Source organism: Equus przewalskii, chromosome 23 (genome assembly GCF_037783145.1).
Source record: "Equus przewalskii isolate Varuska chromosome 23, EquPr2, whole genome shotgun sequence".
NCBI lineage: Eukaryota > Metazoa > Chordata > Mammalia > Perissodactyla > Equidae > Equus > Equus przewalskii.
In genome coordinates this window covers 6777708-6793763 of record NC_091853.1, presented here as the reverse complement: position 1 = coordinate 6793763, position 16056 = coordinate 6777708, and the positions used below count along the sequence as shown (strand labels likewise).

The window sequence follows — 16056 nt, the reverse complement described above, 5'->3', positions numbered from 1 at the left end:
GCTGAAATCATTAAGTGTTGGCAGAGGGGCCAGCCCGGTGGCACAGTGGTTAAGTGTGCACATTCCGCTTCGGCGGCCCAGGATGCACTGGTTCGGATCCCAGGTGTGGACACGGCATCGCTTGGCAAGCCATGCTGTGGTAGGCGTCCCATGTATAAAGTAGAGGAAGGTGGGCACGGATGTTAGCTCAGGACCAGTCTTCCTCAGCAAAAAGAGGAGGATTGGCAACAGTTAGCTCAGGGCTAATCTTTCTCAAAAAAAAAAAAAAGCGTTGGCAGACTTGCATTCCTTAATCTAGGCTCTACTGGAGAATTGGTTTTCTTAGCTTTTCCAGTGTCTAGAGGCTGCCTGAGTTCCTTCCATCTTCAAAGCCAGCAACGATGAGCTAAGTTTCACATCACGTCACTCTGACATCGGCTTTTCTGCCTCCCTCCCACATTTAAAGACCCCTGTGATTATGTTGGGCCCATCCGGATAATCTAGGATAATCTCCCCATCTTAAAGCATCTGATTAGCAACATCAAATCCATCTGCTACCTTAATTCCCCTTTGCTGTGTAATGTAACATAGTCACAGTTTGCTGAGATTAGGACGTGGACATCTTTAGGGACCATTGTTCTGCCTATCATATCAGATGATGCCAATGTGCAGCTGAGAGCTACTGGTCTACCCGTAAGATCGACTCAAGAAGTGGCCCACTTAGCAAGCTGGTCCATGATGGAAGATTGGAGGCACACAATGAAAAACAGGTGTGTGGGGAGATGATGTGGGAGGAGAAACAGCCAGCCTCAGCGATTTTACGTTGTTGTCTTGGGAGGGGGGGACTGTCACGTGATTTATTCTCATTCAGTTCTCTTATAGTCTTGGAAAGTTATATTGCACACTATCCCAAGGATGGTGGGACCATCCCCACTCAGGAGAAGCCATGATAGAAAATATGTCATAACACAAGATGGGATTTTTCCAGACTTTTGCGATGGGTAGCCATCAGTTTGCTCCTTGTTTTATGCTCATTCAGAGCCTGGACGTGAGCCAGATTCTCAAGCACTCTGTAAACTGTCCCCTAGTGTGGAAGACGCAAATTACTAGCCCACAGGTTCAACACGGCTTGAAGATGTGTTTCAATTGGCCAACATTTTAATATTCACACACACACTCAGGATTTCTGACTTCTTTTAAAAGATCTAGACATGCTGGGAGAGCACTCCTGCCAGACAACGCTCAGCCGGAAGAAGAGCAGCTGGCTTTCGGGGGGCATCTACTCCCAGGTTTGCCCACAGGCTGCAGCCAAGCCTTTTTGTTTTACACCTGGCTCACTTCACACAGTATGCTACTTGCCTAGTCTGGAAGGTATTCCAGGTTACAAGCTTCTCCCTCCTCCAGTGTTCATTTGCCTAAAGTCAGGCAAAATTCTCACAAAGACCCATTTGCCTGTCATCACTGTGAAAAGCTCCTGGATGTTAACTTATTGTGGCGATCATTCTGCAATACATAAAAATATCAAATCATTGTGTTGTACACCTGAAACTAACAGAATGTTGTGTCAATTATACTGCAATGAAAATAAGATAAAATGGAAACTACACCTCCCTCCAAAAAAAAGAGAAAAAAATGACTAGCTCTCCAGTGGGAAAGATGGGATGCAGGCCAATGCATTGCCTGTACACACAAAACCCTTTGCTCACAACTCAGCGAGCACACTGAGGGGAGGTAGACTAGGCTTTGCATCAACAGCCTGAGTCACCCCGTGTTCCGGTGAACATAATGGTCTCCATTAGCACAAATCTCTTCATAGGAAATTAAGCTGAAAGCTGCCCGACTATAATTCCTGCCCATTGGTGTTTCCCCAGCCTTTGGAGGCACACGTAACAACCTCGGTCTTCTTTCATAGCCAGAGTCTTTCAGAATTTCTAAGCTAACTCTCATCGCCCCTGAGTGCCTCTTCCCACCTCCAAAGGCTCCTCTCCAGTAAACCTGCCTAATTCCTTGGACTCCTCCTCTGAAGATACAGTTGAGACCTTGCCATCATTCTGACAATTCCCTAGCTTGGCTGCACCACCCAAGCATGCTGCTCTACAGTCTGCAGAGCACTGGAGGGTGATATGACCACAGAGCAGGCAGACGCAATCTCAACTCAGACCCTATGCCTCCATAACCCATTCTAACACCAGAGGAGTTTACAGATTAGGAAACACTGCAGGACTCCCAAGCTGAGGCCCTTCAAGGTGCATGGGCACGATGAGAGCTCACCTTCCCTTTACATGGCTCCAGGGGAAGACCCTCCCCTGAAGAACACCAGCTATTTCTAATGCATAAGATCTAAAAACACTACCCCACACTCACATCCCTTTTCCTCAACGGGCTGAAACAATTTTGAAAGGATGAGAGCCTAACTGAAATACTCAAGAGGTTGGAGTCCATTTTAAAGGCCCTGTGGAGAGAAGCCGGAGCGGTGGATGGTGACAAGGCTCATTTTCCATGGCACTGCTCATTAAGTCAGCCTTGGCATAATGAGGAGAGATGAAGTTCAAGCCAGTATTAGAACTGCTGGTACTGGTTTCAATAAACAGATCAGACCGATGTCGCTGGCTCTAGTGAGATTTGGGGTTAGATGTAGTTTTGGTTTAATTATTCTTTATCTCAGATTAAATGAGATGGTGCATGTAAATCACCTAGAAAAGTTCCTGAAACATGTTAATTTTTATTACTAATCCATGTTTTGGCCATTCTTAAACATCTTTACTTCAACACAGCTCTTTACACTGGGTCTGGCATGCAGCTGTCACTCAATAAATGTGAGTAAACCAACACTGGAGACTTTAGTCTCTGACATACACAGTCACGGGGCCAGTTACATCCACTCCCCCGACTGAGAACAGAACAAATGGCTTAGACTACAAGGTTTGAGTGGCTGAGGAAAGCTGTTAAATAGGGAGTGGGTCAGCAGATCCTTAAAACATGGGACCACATCAGCGGCAGTTCCATCTGCAGGGAGTCAGAGGAGATGTTCTCTCAAATCTGTCTCATGCCTATGGAGATCCTCCTCTGTTTTAGTCTTTTGGCATGGAATGCTCTGCTATCTCTCTTGAGATCATTCCTACAGAACCAATAAAAGGATAAAGCAAAAGCAAAACAGCAATGAGATCCAACTGTCTCCGGTCCTAAGGAGCTTGGTGCATACTTGCTAAGGCATCAACGTCTTTGGGGGCTCCAGCAGGGATCCTACTTAAGGGGAGGGGAAAGGAAGCAAGGTGATCAACCCAAGTGGGACAGAAGAGAAGAGGAGGGGAAGGACTTTTTTATTTTCCCAGATCCTCAGGCAACCTCACCAAGCTGGAGGCCATAGGCAGCTGAGTATGAAAGCAAGAAAAACAGGAGGCTCAAAAAGTAACGAGCACTATATTTCTTCAATCTCTGGCAGCCAGGACCCCAGGTCAGTCCGGCAGGAAGCTCAGAGGACTGCCTGGCCTCAGGGATCACACAATCTTCACAGTCTTGAGCATATCTGACAGGACATACGTGTCATCCCAGCCCCTCCCAGGCCTCCTCAGTGTCTGCTCCAAGGCCTCGGCCACTTCCAAGAGCTCCGGCGTGGCAAGTGTCTGCTCAGGGTGCAGCTGACAGAACAGGATCTCATTTACTTCACCCTCAATTCGCCGGACATACAGGAGGGGGAACACAGCCTTGAGCCCAGCCAGCACTGAGTCCTTTAGCCCCAGGTCTCGGCACACGAGGTTGAGGATGAAGACACCTGTAGGGTACAAAGGAGAGACTCAGCATGACTACAGATCAGGGGACACGTTGGAGACAAGGTTCAGGTCTGAGGAATGTACCAATCCCTGCCCCAGGGAGGCTGGTGGTAAGAAGCACTCCTACAGCGGCATTGAGTTAGAGAGAACACACAGCACACCAAGGCAGAAGAATGCGTGGGGAATATGTGAACCGTGAGAAAACTTCAAGCTAATTTCTTGCTCTTCTGTGTTGCTAACAAATTATTTTACCATTCTCCATGTCTCAGTTTCCCAAAGAACTGCTTTGAGAAAGAAGTAATTAATACCCCCAAGAAAGAATGTACCAACTCCACACGGATGTTACATTCCTGACACATACATTATGGAGTTTTTATTAGCCACTGAGAGGGTCGGTGACAATTAAAGTGCTGACTCTGTTCACCATAGTAAATGCCTCTGTGAGGCTGGGAACACATGGATGAAGAGCTCCAGCTTTCAAGTCACAAGGACCTGAGTTGGAGCCCCAGCTGTTACTTTGTGTCACGTCGGCAAGTCTCTTTACCTTGGTTTTCTTATCTGAAAACGGGCTGCTATGAAGATGAAACAAGATGCTGCCTAGTCCAGGGCACACGGGAAGAATTCGAGTGATAGCTAGTGGCACCATGCTGGTGAGAATGTTAATCACCACAACCTCTTGGTAAAACTGTGTGGCTGCATCTACGAAAGCTGAACACACACAGAAGCTATGATCCAGCAATTACAACCTTACTTCTATGCCCAAGAGACTTGCAAACATATTTCCACAAAACCCATCTACTAGAATGTTAATGGCAGCACTACTTATAAAAGTCCCAAACAGGAAACAATTCAAATATCATCAGCAGAATGAAGAAACGAATCGTGGCACAGTCATACAATGATACTTCACAGCAATAAAAAGGAACAATGTCAACACAACACTGTGGATGAATCTCACAAGCATCATATTGAGTGAAAGAAAAAATCTAAGGGGTACATTCCCTATGATTCCATTTATATATACAACAAAAGTGGATAAAACTAAGCAGTGCTGATCCAAGTTAGGACAGCGGTTAACCCTTAGAGGAGGATGAGTTACTGAAAGGAGGTGAGAGCTGGAACTCCAGGGTGCTGGACATGTTCTGTGCTTGGCGCCAGTAAATGGATGTGTTCGATTTGGGGAAACTGATGGAGCTACCACTTATAACATGTTCATTTTTGATTAAAAGATAATTTTTCTTAAAGGACCCATCCCTTCTCCCTTCCCAACCTTTTGTCCTTCATACCTTCAGGAGTCAAGATGCTTTTGACCTTCTGCAGGAAAGGCTGGTCCACAAACGCTGGGGGTGGACAACTCATTCCCAGTGTTGGGTCCTTACTGTCTACATCAAACATTATGACATCGTAGTGAGGCCGTACTGGGAAGAGAAACAAACGAGTCTTTAGCCTTTGCTAGATAAAACAATGCCATTTACATTACTACACCACATCGCCTCTGTGACCTGTGGTGGGTACTGGTGGCTAAGTAAGAGGGATGACATGGAAGATGTGGTTTGCCTGTAAGGGCACTGACACCACCATCCAGGGGAGTTGCTGTTGTCAGGATTCTGCTGTGAGTACCCCACGTTAAAGATGAGGCCTTCATCTCATCTTCTTCCTGCACATTTAAAAGCACCTTCCTAACGCACACACATTATTATGCATGTCCACATGCATGATTATTACTTGGTTAAGAGCCCATCTATATCAGTGATTTTCCACTCTGGCAGAACATTTAAGTCACTTTGGGAAGGGTTCTAAAGACAGCCACATGCCGCATAACAACGTTTTGGTCAATGACAGACCACAGAGATGACCATGGTCCTGTAAGATTAGTACCATACACCTAGGTGTGTAGTAGGCTACACCATCTAAGTTTGTGTGAGTACACCCTATGATGTTCACACAACAAGGAAATCACCTAACAGCTCATTTCTCAGGACATTACCCCGTCGTTAAGTGACGCATGACTGTACTTAAAGAGCCTGGGCTTGCCTCCTGACCAAATGAGTTAAAAACCCTGGGGTGGCAAGGAACAGATGGGAGGGGAGATGAGAAGCCTCCAATATTCTTCTTAAGCTGCCCAGGGAATTCTAAATACAGTCAGAGTTGAGAACCACTGATGTAGACAAAGCAGCTGCTAAGCTTTCAAAGGGCTGACCCAGCAAATGGTAACTTTAACTTAACCCTGGAAACAGCATATGTTTGCCTTGTAGGAGAAAATGTTCTCAAATTAAAGTTAACACATCTTTTCTAGTTACTTGAACAATAGCTGGCTCAAAAAAGAAATTATTTTGCTAAACGGATGACAAAGAATCGATGATGAACCAGATCTATTCCCTACTATAATGTTAAATAGTTTTTACAAGAGGGTAGGCCTGCAATGCTACTGACTTGTTTTTAGCAAACTGTGAGATGGTGATAATGATTATTCCATAATTTTTTTTACCTATGACTACTATTTACCTAGGACTACAGCATGCCTATCACTCTTCATAACATAGATCTGATTTGGCTTCTTAGAGAACAGAACATGTTGGCTCATCAAAGTCCAAGGATAACCATGGCTCACATTTGCAGCATGAGCCCTCCAACAATCTGAAAGGTTGTTAGAGATGATGCCAGGGCTGTTCAAAACTGACCTCTAGGGCTGGCCCCATGGCCAAGTGGTTAAGTTCACGTGCTCTGCTTCGGTGGCCCAAGGTTTCGCCAGTTTGGATCCTGGGCGTGGATATGGCACCGCTCATCAGGCCATGTTGAGGCGGCATCCCTCATGCCACAATTAGAAGGACCCACAACTAAAATATGCAACTATGTACTGGGGGGATTTGTGGAGAAAAAGCGGAAAAAAAAAAAAAAGATTGGCAACAGTTGTTAGATCAGGTGCCAATCTTTAAAAGAAGAAAACAAAAACCTGACCTCTAGGTAATAACAACAGCAGTACATCATGTATTGAGTACCTACTATGTGCCTGGTGGGGTTTTAAATGCTTCACACGTATTAGTTACCGTTGGCCTGGGCCCCCAAACTGGCCCCAGCCTCAGAGAGTGAAGCTGTGAAACTCTGACAGAGTTAAATTCAGTTTGCAATTAAAATTAAGGCAGCATCCGTCCATCGCACCACCAAAATATTCGTCCCAGGAATCCTGGTTTGCCACATCCTTACTGGAAAATATTCTAATCCAGTGAGAACCAGAGCATCAGCAAGGGAACGAGAAGACCAGGAAGTGTGAGTGGCCTGAGCTCCCCAGGTTCACTTAGGACTGAACCAACCTAACTGCCTTCTCCCTGAGGGACTCACGCTCTGGAAAGCACCTGTCACCAGGAGCCTATATATAAAGTTGCAAAAGAATCAGGGTAGCTATTGCAGAACATAATATGCCTTCTGTCCTAAGTCTGGGATATAAAATATTAGGGCAAAATGGAGCCTTAATTCCAGTAGCAGCAGGGCTATCAGAATTCCCACTGAGCAGCATCTGTATTGGGGTTTCTCAACCTCAGCACTACTGACATTTGGGGCCAGACAATTCTTTATCATCAGTGGCTGTCCTGTGTATTGCAGGCTGTTCAGCAGCTCCCTTGGTCTCTATCCACTGAAGGTCAGAAGCACCCCTACCTAATGGTTATGACAACCAAAAAAACGTCTGCAGACATTGCCAAAAGTCCCTGAGGTTTAGAACCACTGATCTACATGTACACTGCTTTGCTTTATTTCTGGCTTCATGTCCAGCTGAAAGATTTATTAAAAAAAAAACACTTCCTAACACACACCCCAACTTTTCTCCCCCTTTTCTTCACCTAGCTACAGAGTTTAGGTTTCTTCAGTTGGTGAGGATGTGGCAAGTTACAGGGTTAGAAGAGAATCAAAAGAGAAGCCCACTGGTCTGTTAGCACCTTAAGGGCAGGAAAGGGCCTATTTTACTTGCTATTGTACCCCAACCCCTAACACAGTGCTGAGCATATGGTTGGCACTCCATATTTATTGCATAAATATGTCAATAAATGGATTTTTTTTTTTTTTTTTGAGGAAGATTAGCCCTGAGCTAAGATCTGCTGCCAATCCCCCTCATTTTGCTGAGGAAGACTGGCCCTGAACTCACATCCACGCCCATCTTCCTCCACTTTATATGTGGGACGCCTACCACAGCATGGCTTGCCAAGCAGTGCCATGTCTGCACCTGGGATCCGAACGGGCAAACCACAGCCCACTGAAGTGGAACATGCGAACTTAACTGCTATGCCACCGGGCAGGTCCAATATATCAATAAATGAATGAACAAATGAACAGGTGAAAGACTGGGATGATGCTGATGCCGCCCTCTTAGAGAGGAAGTCTACAGGCCTTTGCAGGCCTGACAACCTTGGATCAATCTTCCTTCAATGCCCTTCCAAATTCCCCAATAGCAGTACCTTCTCCTCCCGCCAGGCTGGTAATATAGTCCAGGCCATCAGCAATGTGGACCTTCATCCGGTCGCTCTGGGAGAAGCCAAACCATCGGGTAGCCACTTCCAACATGGACGGGTCGATCTCCACAGCATCGATGCAGGACTTTGGGAAATGATCGTGGACAAAGAGAGGGAGGCTGCCCCCGCCCAGGCCCACCACTAACAATGCCAGTGGGGTCTCTGGAATAAAGGAAGACAGCACCATTTTACCATCTGCTCGCTGGAAAGTTGTATACCAGTCTTGGGGAGGGCAAAAGAGGGAGTCGGATTGTTGGCTCTGCCCAGGAGATTTAAAGACCTGGCCTCCCTGTCTCATCCCAGAAACTTAGGAGTCAATTTGCCATCTGCAAATGCAACTCTGGCATCACAATCCAGAAGGTTTAGATCCAGAAGACAAACCAGTGTGTTATAATTATGGCCCCTTAAAGGCCCCAAAGCACAGAGCTGACATCATATCAAGAGTCCCAGTATAAGCATTAGACCCTCTAGGAAATGGAATGGGAGGGTAAATGGCCAACATCTTGTTCACAATCACAAGGCAATGTAAATGCGATGCCTTCTGCCCAGCTCTCAACTCAAAGGCCACAAGTGTCCTTTCAGACACATCAAGCAAGTGAGGGCAATCCGTCTGGGTAAGAAATCACAGGAAAACAAAGGCCCAAATCCTAGACCTAAGCACAGAGAAACCACAGCAACCACAGGGGGATGGAAGGAAGACAACAAACAAGAAAGAACCATCAATAGGAGACCAAATGTGAGGATCAGATGTAAGAACTGAGACTCTAGGGACATATGTCAACTCCGAGAGAGGCCAAAAGTACCGGGTGTTTCAGTAAGACATACTCAGGGGCTCTGGGCAAAAGCAGTTACAAGCGTAGACAGAAACAGGAACGTTTTTGCTATTCTGGTCTGATCCAAGCCTGTTATTAATGATAAGGCTATGACTGCACTACTTATAATATGGATTTTTTTTTGTAAGTAGAAATGCAAGATAGACTTGCAACTAGTGCTCAAAGAAAACACTGCTGAAAATTCAGAAATTCTCCTAAAGTGCAAAGGCATTTCCCTAGAGACGTGATTTTTAAATGTTGCATCTGGTTACATGGGTATATACACCTGCAAAAATCCATCAAGCTGAACTTTGTACTTTACGTATCTCATTGTACTTTACATATCTCATTGAATGTATTTTATTCCTTAATTTTTTAAATAAATGAATAGAAGAAAAAAGTTAGACATCAGCACATGTAGCCATTTCAAGATTACAATTCTAGTTTGAGGGAAAAGTTACCTGGATGCTCATTAACTAAGAAAATGGTTGGGAACAAGAACAATATGAATATATGTGCATTTACTGGTCTGTAATCATTGTTCCTAGGCTACAGTAGCTGACGTTGATCACTTCTGTCACCTCACAGGCTCCCCACTGTGGCAGGCAGTGGTCTCCCTCACCTAGAAGCAGCTCCGGGTTTCTCAGCAGGGCAAGGCCCGCGATCATGGCTTTGTGGTGTTCACAGCACAGGTAACTCCTATCAATGCCCTGCCCCGGGGCTGCAGGGCGGTCCTCGGGAGCATGAGCAGGCCGCTGCTTCTTCTTGTCCTTTTTCCGTTTCTTCTGGGCTGAATGACAGACAGAAACAAATGAAGTCCTACGCTTAGTACACTCATCCTTGGAAAGCAAGGCACACCCCAGCAGCGGCTGCAGCTGGCTGGATCCAACCCAAGAACCCAAATGTTAAATAGGCAGGAATTTTGTGAAACGGTTAACATTTTGGTAGCTTGAAATCTGGCCATGGTGGCCATTTTTATGCCACAGAAATTGGCAAGCAGTGCCCTTTTTTCCCCCAAAGAGACAGTTCTTAAACATTTAACACACACCACTGGATACCAGAGAGTGAGAAAAGGAAAGTGGCAGAGACATCCCCAAACCTGAGAAAACTCAGCTGAGGAGTCCCAGTACGAGTCTCCTCTGAGACATGTAAGGCCAACAGGAGAAAAGTTTATCATAAATTCTTTTAGAGAAGAAGGACTTAAAGTTACTAATTACCCCCTCTATGCCAATTACTGTACTAGGACTTTTTTTCACTCTTTCAGCTCTTATAACAACCCTACTATTCCAATTTTTGGCAGTGGAAAAACTGAGGATCTAAAGAGTTAACAATTAGGCCCAGAATCAGCAGGCGGTGGTGCAGCCGGGATCTGAACCCGCACTGCCCGTCTCCGACACCTATCATCTCTCCACCATAGTGCGGACAGGAATCCGCACCAGCCTGCTGGACAAGGAAAGCACGAGCGTCCACGGAAGGGGAGAAATCCTATAAAAGGCCCCTCCGCTTTCCCTGTCCCTACTCCCTCAGTTCTCTAGGATTTAGGAGACAGATGGTTCTGGGCTTTCAGAGGGACCAGCTGCATGCCACAGCAGCATCAGGCACTGGCATGGGGTGATAGGTGCACTTCAGAGATGTTTAATCACTTTCTAATAGATTCTCCTTGCTCACCTCCACAAGAGAGACCATTCTCATGAGAATAAAGTGATACCAAGAAGGCTAGGAACTTGACAACAGTGGAAAAAGTCTGAAACCCACACTGGAGGGCAAATGTTCTTTGAAGCAATTTTACTGAGCTTTCAGTGAGATGAAACTGAACCAACCCGTAGCCAGAGTGACCAAGTGCTAAGACAGGAACCCCACAAACATGGGTGCACGTGACGAGGGGGAACCTCAAGAAAAAACCATCCTGTTGAGGGTAACCCAATCCTGAGCTCTGGGCAAACCCACCACCTCAGGAGTTTCTGAATTTTCTCTTTTCACCCGTCCTCCCAGGCGGCCTTGCTAACAGAACATCACGGTCAGGCAAAGGGAACAACTGGGAATTAGCAGACTCAATTTCAGATTCCATGCCCAAATCTCTGTGCCTCAAAAGGGAAGTTATACTGGGGGAGGAGGGGGGGAGCGTTCACTCTGTACTCTATACATCTGATTTTTGAATTGACTACAATGAGCAAGGATTGCTTTTATAGTAATACGAACAGACATGCCCAGTGAAAATGACTGGGGAAACAAACTACTGCTTTCCCTTTCAGTGGGAGTTTCTGAGCAGCATCTGGGAGACCACTTAAAAGGGATCCCAGAAGACATGGTGTAGATCTATGCTGTCCAGTGCTGTAGCCACTAGCCACCTGTGGCCATTTAAATTTAAATGCAAGTTAAGAAAACTTAAATATAAAATGAAAGATTCAGTTCCTTAGTCACACCAGCCACATTCCAAGTGCTCACAGCGACAGATGGCTAATGGCTACCATACTGGACAGCTAATTGGATATTAAACATTATTTTCATCACAGAAAGTTCTACTGAACAGCACTGGACCAGATGACCTCTAAAGCACCCACCACCTCTAAAACCCTCTGAAACAGGTGCTGGTGGGTGGCACTATGGAGGAGGGCTCACCTGCACCCTCCATGTTTCTGGCTCACCTTACAGAGGCCCACCGAATTAACACATAGATGGAAATGGAGCAACTTGTAAAACAGGTGGCCTCTAAACTGCAGGCATTCAAACGATTATCACATTTATTTGGTAAACCACCACCCCTGCTCCTTATCATTTCAGAGCCAGGCTCCGCTCAAGAACAGAACATACACCTCCATTCTGCTTATCGCCATTCATACCCTAAGAGCCCAGAGGGTAAGAGGACAACCCCCAGAGCCATGTGCCTCTGGTCACGGGTATCCAGGTCTGTCCTACATCTCAGCCAAGCTCCCAAGTCCTTCTGACCACTCCAAATTGAGAGTCTATGCCATGTGCACCTGGGTCCCACCACCGTGCCGCCTACGATGCCCCACCTCTGTGAGACACATCCTTCAGCAGCCTGGCTTCTGACTGCACCACGTTCCTGTTGCTGAGGAAGATGAGCCGCCGAAAGTAGCGCTTGTCATCCCCCTGCACGTCCTCGACGACGTAGTCGCCACTCAAGGGGCTGCAGTCTTGGTGCTGAACAGTCCGGACCCCGATGTCCCCACCCACAGACAGAAAGGGCACCTGAAGGTACAACAGAGATGTGATCAAAATACCAACTCAATTAAGAAATATGAGAAATCATGATCCCTTCTCTTTGTGTATATATGAGGAATCCCAATACCAAGGTTCTGGGCAGCAGCGACTCCAAAGATCTGCCATTCTGTGAAAAGACTTCTCTGGGGCCTTTGGATCGGTCTCAAAAGGTTTAATTCACGTTTTTGAAAACCAGATGAACACATAAAGATCCCCCAAAACACTGGGGAAATGCAGTTGGTTCTCCCCAAGAAAAATATGAGATTCTCAATAGTAATCCTTAATAGGACTTTCAATAGTCCAGAACAATGAAGGCAGGAGGGAACTCTCTATAATTATGAGAGAAGGAACCTGGAAAGGGATAAAGACAACAAAATCCAGGGGAAAGCAACCACTCCAAATTGGGAGAAATTTGTCTCTTCCCCCGATTATTTTCATCTTTTTTCCCATTTTTCTAAACAGGAGAAAAAATTAGGAGAAAAATACATTTTCCCCCTAAACTTTTCCATTTCCCTTCCCAATTTACATCTCTTTCCTTTTAAAGACCTACAAGAGTAATGAACAAACACCAGGATGCTGACTTTGTGTACATCACACAGAGATGTAGGCACTGGTGAGAGAAGGTCACAAATGAACCTCCCACAGGATCTGGGTCGGTCTGATGGACACCAACCCCAAAGTCTGCCAAGAAGAATCCAACACACACTCATCTGTAAACACAAGTCAGCCCCGTGGTCAGAACCACAGGCTGGGAACCCAGGAGCCTGGGTTCCTCTTTTCAGATCTGTTACTATAGCACCAAACCTCCAGGTACTTTGGCTTTCCCATCTATCAAGAATGACAAACTCCTTACCATAAAGTCCTTGCAATAAAGTCACCAGTCAATTACCCCTCTCGTGACCAGGATGGTGCAAGACAGAAGACAGACAGTGTCAACTGATAATACCATATCACCATTTTGGCAAAAACCTTCAGTTTCCTTCCCAATAAAACACAAGACCAGCAATGCCAATATCCCGAAAATTATGCTGAGCTCTTGTGGCCCTTTCCCATTCCACTCTCAGATAACGATGGTTCTAAGAAGCAATGTGGCCAAGGAAGTCCAGCGCAAAAGTGGGGAAGGAGAAACACAGTCTGAGCAATCCACAGTCTGAAGAGCTGGAGCCTGCGAGATGGAGAGCATCTCCTTCATCCTGTCTCTTAGGAGTCCTAGAGGCCCCACAGACACAGAGGCCACTGCTGCTCTCAATAAGGACAACCACTCCCCTTCCCCTCACTGCCTATAATTTCTGCCCACGTAGCTCTTAACCCCTGACATGCCCTCCAGGACCAAACTAAAGTCATAGATCCCAGTCCTCGCTTCTTCCAAGACACCCTCTGCCCTCCTAAATGACTTCTCCAAAGACCTGTGCAAGCTGCTACCAAAGCTCTGTTACCTGCTGCCGGGCGGGCATCCCGGCTGGGGCCAGCTCCATGACTCTGGCCGACAGCTCGGCCTGGATGCTGTCCATGCCTTCATACTGCTGACCTCGGTGAAGGGCCACGGTGATCAGCCTCCTGAAACCTGCGCTGGCTGCCAGCTGCTTCCGGCCCTCCTCCATGCCAAAGAGCCACTCGGTCTCTCGACCCTGGGGGACTACAAAGAGGCATTTGGTGACCGGGAGTCCAGGAAAGAGTGTTCAAGCCCACAATCAATATGACCCACATGGCAGAGAGCCAGCCCCTGCCCAGGCCCAGCATCGCCTCCAACTGTGACTCGCTGAGAGGCTATCTATTCCCTAGTGCACAATGCCCACAGCAAAGCAGCCATCAGACACATGGCAGGACCCAGGCGGATACGAAGTGTGAACGCGTATGGAAGGGGAGGGAGGCAGGTACCCAGAACAAGAAAAACAGAAATATATTAATGCTTATTACACGCCAGGCATTATTCCAAGCAGTTTACAAATAGAAGCTGATTGAATAGTAGCCCAAGATGCAGGTGGTATTATTATTTCCATTTTATAAATGAGGAAATTGAGACAGAGAAGTTACATTATTTGCCCAGGTTCACACAGCTAGTGAATGGTGAAGCTGGGACTCACAAACAGGCAGTCCAGCTTCAGACTCCGTGTCCATACCCACTGCACTATTCGTTCCCACAGGTGGACAGTTAGGATTATGGAATACTTGGAAAAATGGCTCAGTTGTCAGGAAACAATTGCCAGCATGACGATATCAACCCCTTGCACCTGTCTAGAATTTTCTACTTTTGAAAGCATTTCCTCATACCATCTCTTTTATCCTTAATAAGGTAAATCTGGTATCGTTTACCCCTTTCAACAATAACACTAACATTTATAAAGCACTTTTCATGTGCCAGGCACCATTCTAAGAGCTTTTACACTTCTCACAACTACACAAGACAGTTACGATATCACTTTATAGATGAATAAGCTGAGGCAGCGAAAGAAAAGTAACTTGTCCAATGTCACATGACCAGGAAGCGACTGAGCCAGGCCTGGAACCCAAATAGCCTGGTTCCAGAGCTCACTTTTTTAGCTTCTATTCTGTACTCTCTCTAAATTCAGCAGAGAAGACAGAGACTCCCCAAGTCACTGCAGCTCACAGGCCACCGAACTGGGACTCCACTGCTCCCATTACTCCATGTTACAGAGTAACTAACAACTCTACAGTGTGTGACTTGCCTCAATTTATCTGTATTACTTCTCTCTCCTTCCCTATCAACTCCAGTCTCACACTTCATCAAGCCTTTGCAACAGAAGATGAGAAGAAATAAGCCTCCAATCTAAGCAGGTAGCTGGAGAGCTGCTACCCCCCTTCCTCATGCCTTGGCTAGTCTAACCTCTTGAAGTACCACCCCCTAGAAGATAAAACCAGTCAAGGCATACCCCTCCACCAAAGCCCCAGCCCCGGCAGGCCAGCCCCTCCAGGGAAGAGAGGGAGCAATCCCAACTCACTGATGAAAATGGCAAAATGACTGTCCCGCGATGGTTTCACAGTGGGGCTGTCCACCACGTGGAGGGTGTAGCGTGGCTCCCCCGTGTCCCCATTGCACAAGTCCAGAGACACACTCCCCAGCCCGGCCTTGCGGTACAGCTGGCTGCACAGCCAGGCATACTGCTGCCGCTCCCGCACCGCCTCAGCCAGCTGCTCAGCACTCTCCAGCCGCACGGGCTTGCCCTGCTCCTGAGCACACAGCTCAAAGATCTGAAGGGCAGAGCCAGGGACTGGTCTGAACTTGGTCATGATGAAGGCAAACACAGGCAGGGAGAACCGAGGCTCTGCTTCCAACACCTGGTCCTGGCTGCTGGCCACCTGGTGCACCCTCACCATCCACCCCTCCCGAGAGAAGTGACCCACTGCTTTCTTCAGGACGTGAGCCTGAGCCAGGGAGATGCAGAGGTAGCGACCGCCCACCTGCAGGACACGGCCAACCTCAGCTAGCATCCTGTCCACCTGTTGCAGGGTCTTCTCTTCCTCATCTGTCAGGACAGCATCCAGGGTGCCCTTGTCCAACACCACCTGGAAGGAGGCATCGGGAAATTCCATCTGTGTCATGTCCATCTTCAAGAAGCTCATCTGGGGCCGTCTGCTGGCATTGCGTTCCTTCATTTGCTTGATGACGACCTCACTGATGTCGATATTCACTATATCCTCATAGCCCACATCATACAGCTGCTCACTGAGCTCTGAGTTACCGCACCCAATCACCAGCACCTGGGGAGAAAACCCAACAAGATGGAGGCGATCAAGGCAAAGGAATGAGCT

General features: G+C 46.9%; 1 protein-coding gene across 2 annotated transcripts in view; it reads right to left on the bottom strand.

The window, feature by feature from the left end:
• Positions 1 to 3380: 3380 nt before the first annotated feature.
• Positions 3381 to 16056, bottom strand: part of METTL13 (methyltransferase 13, eEF1A N-terminus and K55) — a 30826-nt gene continuing 18150 nt past the window's right edge. For both annotated transcript variants that reach the window (XM_070591057.1, XM_070591056.1), the window contains exons 2-8: positions 15246 to 16005; positions 13722 to 13921; positions 12078 to 12273; positions 9686 to 9853; positions 8198 to 8413; positions 5036 to 5167; positions 3381 to 3751 (exon numbers count right to left, since the gene is read on the bottom strand). In XM_070591057.1, coding sequence (XP_070447158.1) covers positions 3477 to 3751; positions 5036 to 5167; positions 8198 to 8413; positions 9686 to 9853; positions 12078 to 12273; positions 13722 to 13921; positions 15246 to 15900 — 1842 coding nt within the window. In that variant the 5' untranslated portion in view covers positions 15901 to 16005 and the 3' untranslated portion in view covers positions 3381 to 3476. The remainder of the gene's footprint in view (positions 3752 to 5035; positions 5168 to 8197; positions 8414 to 9685; positions 9854 to 12077; positions 12274 to 13721; positions 13922 to 15245; positions 16006 to 16056) is intronic.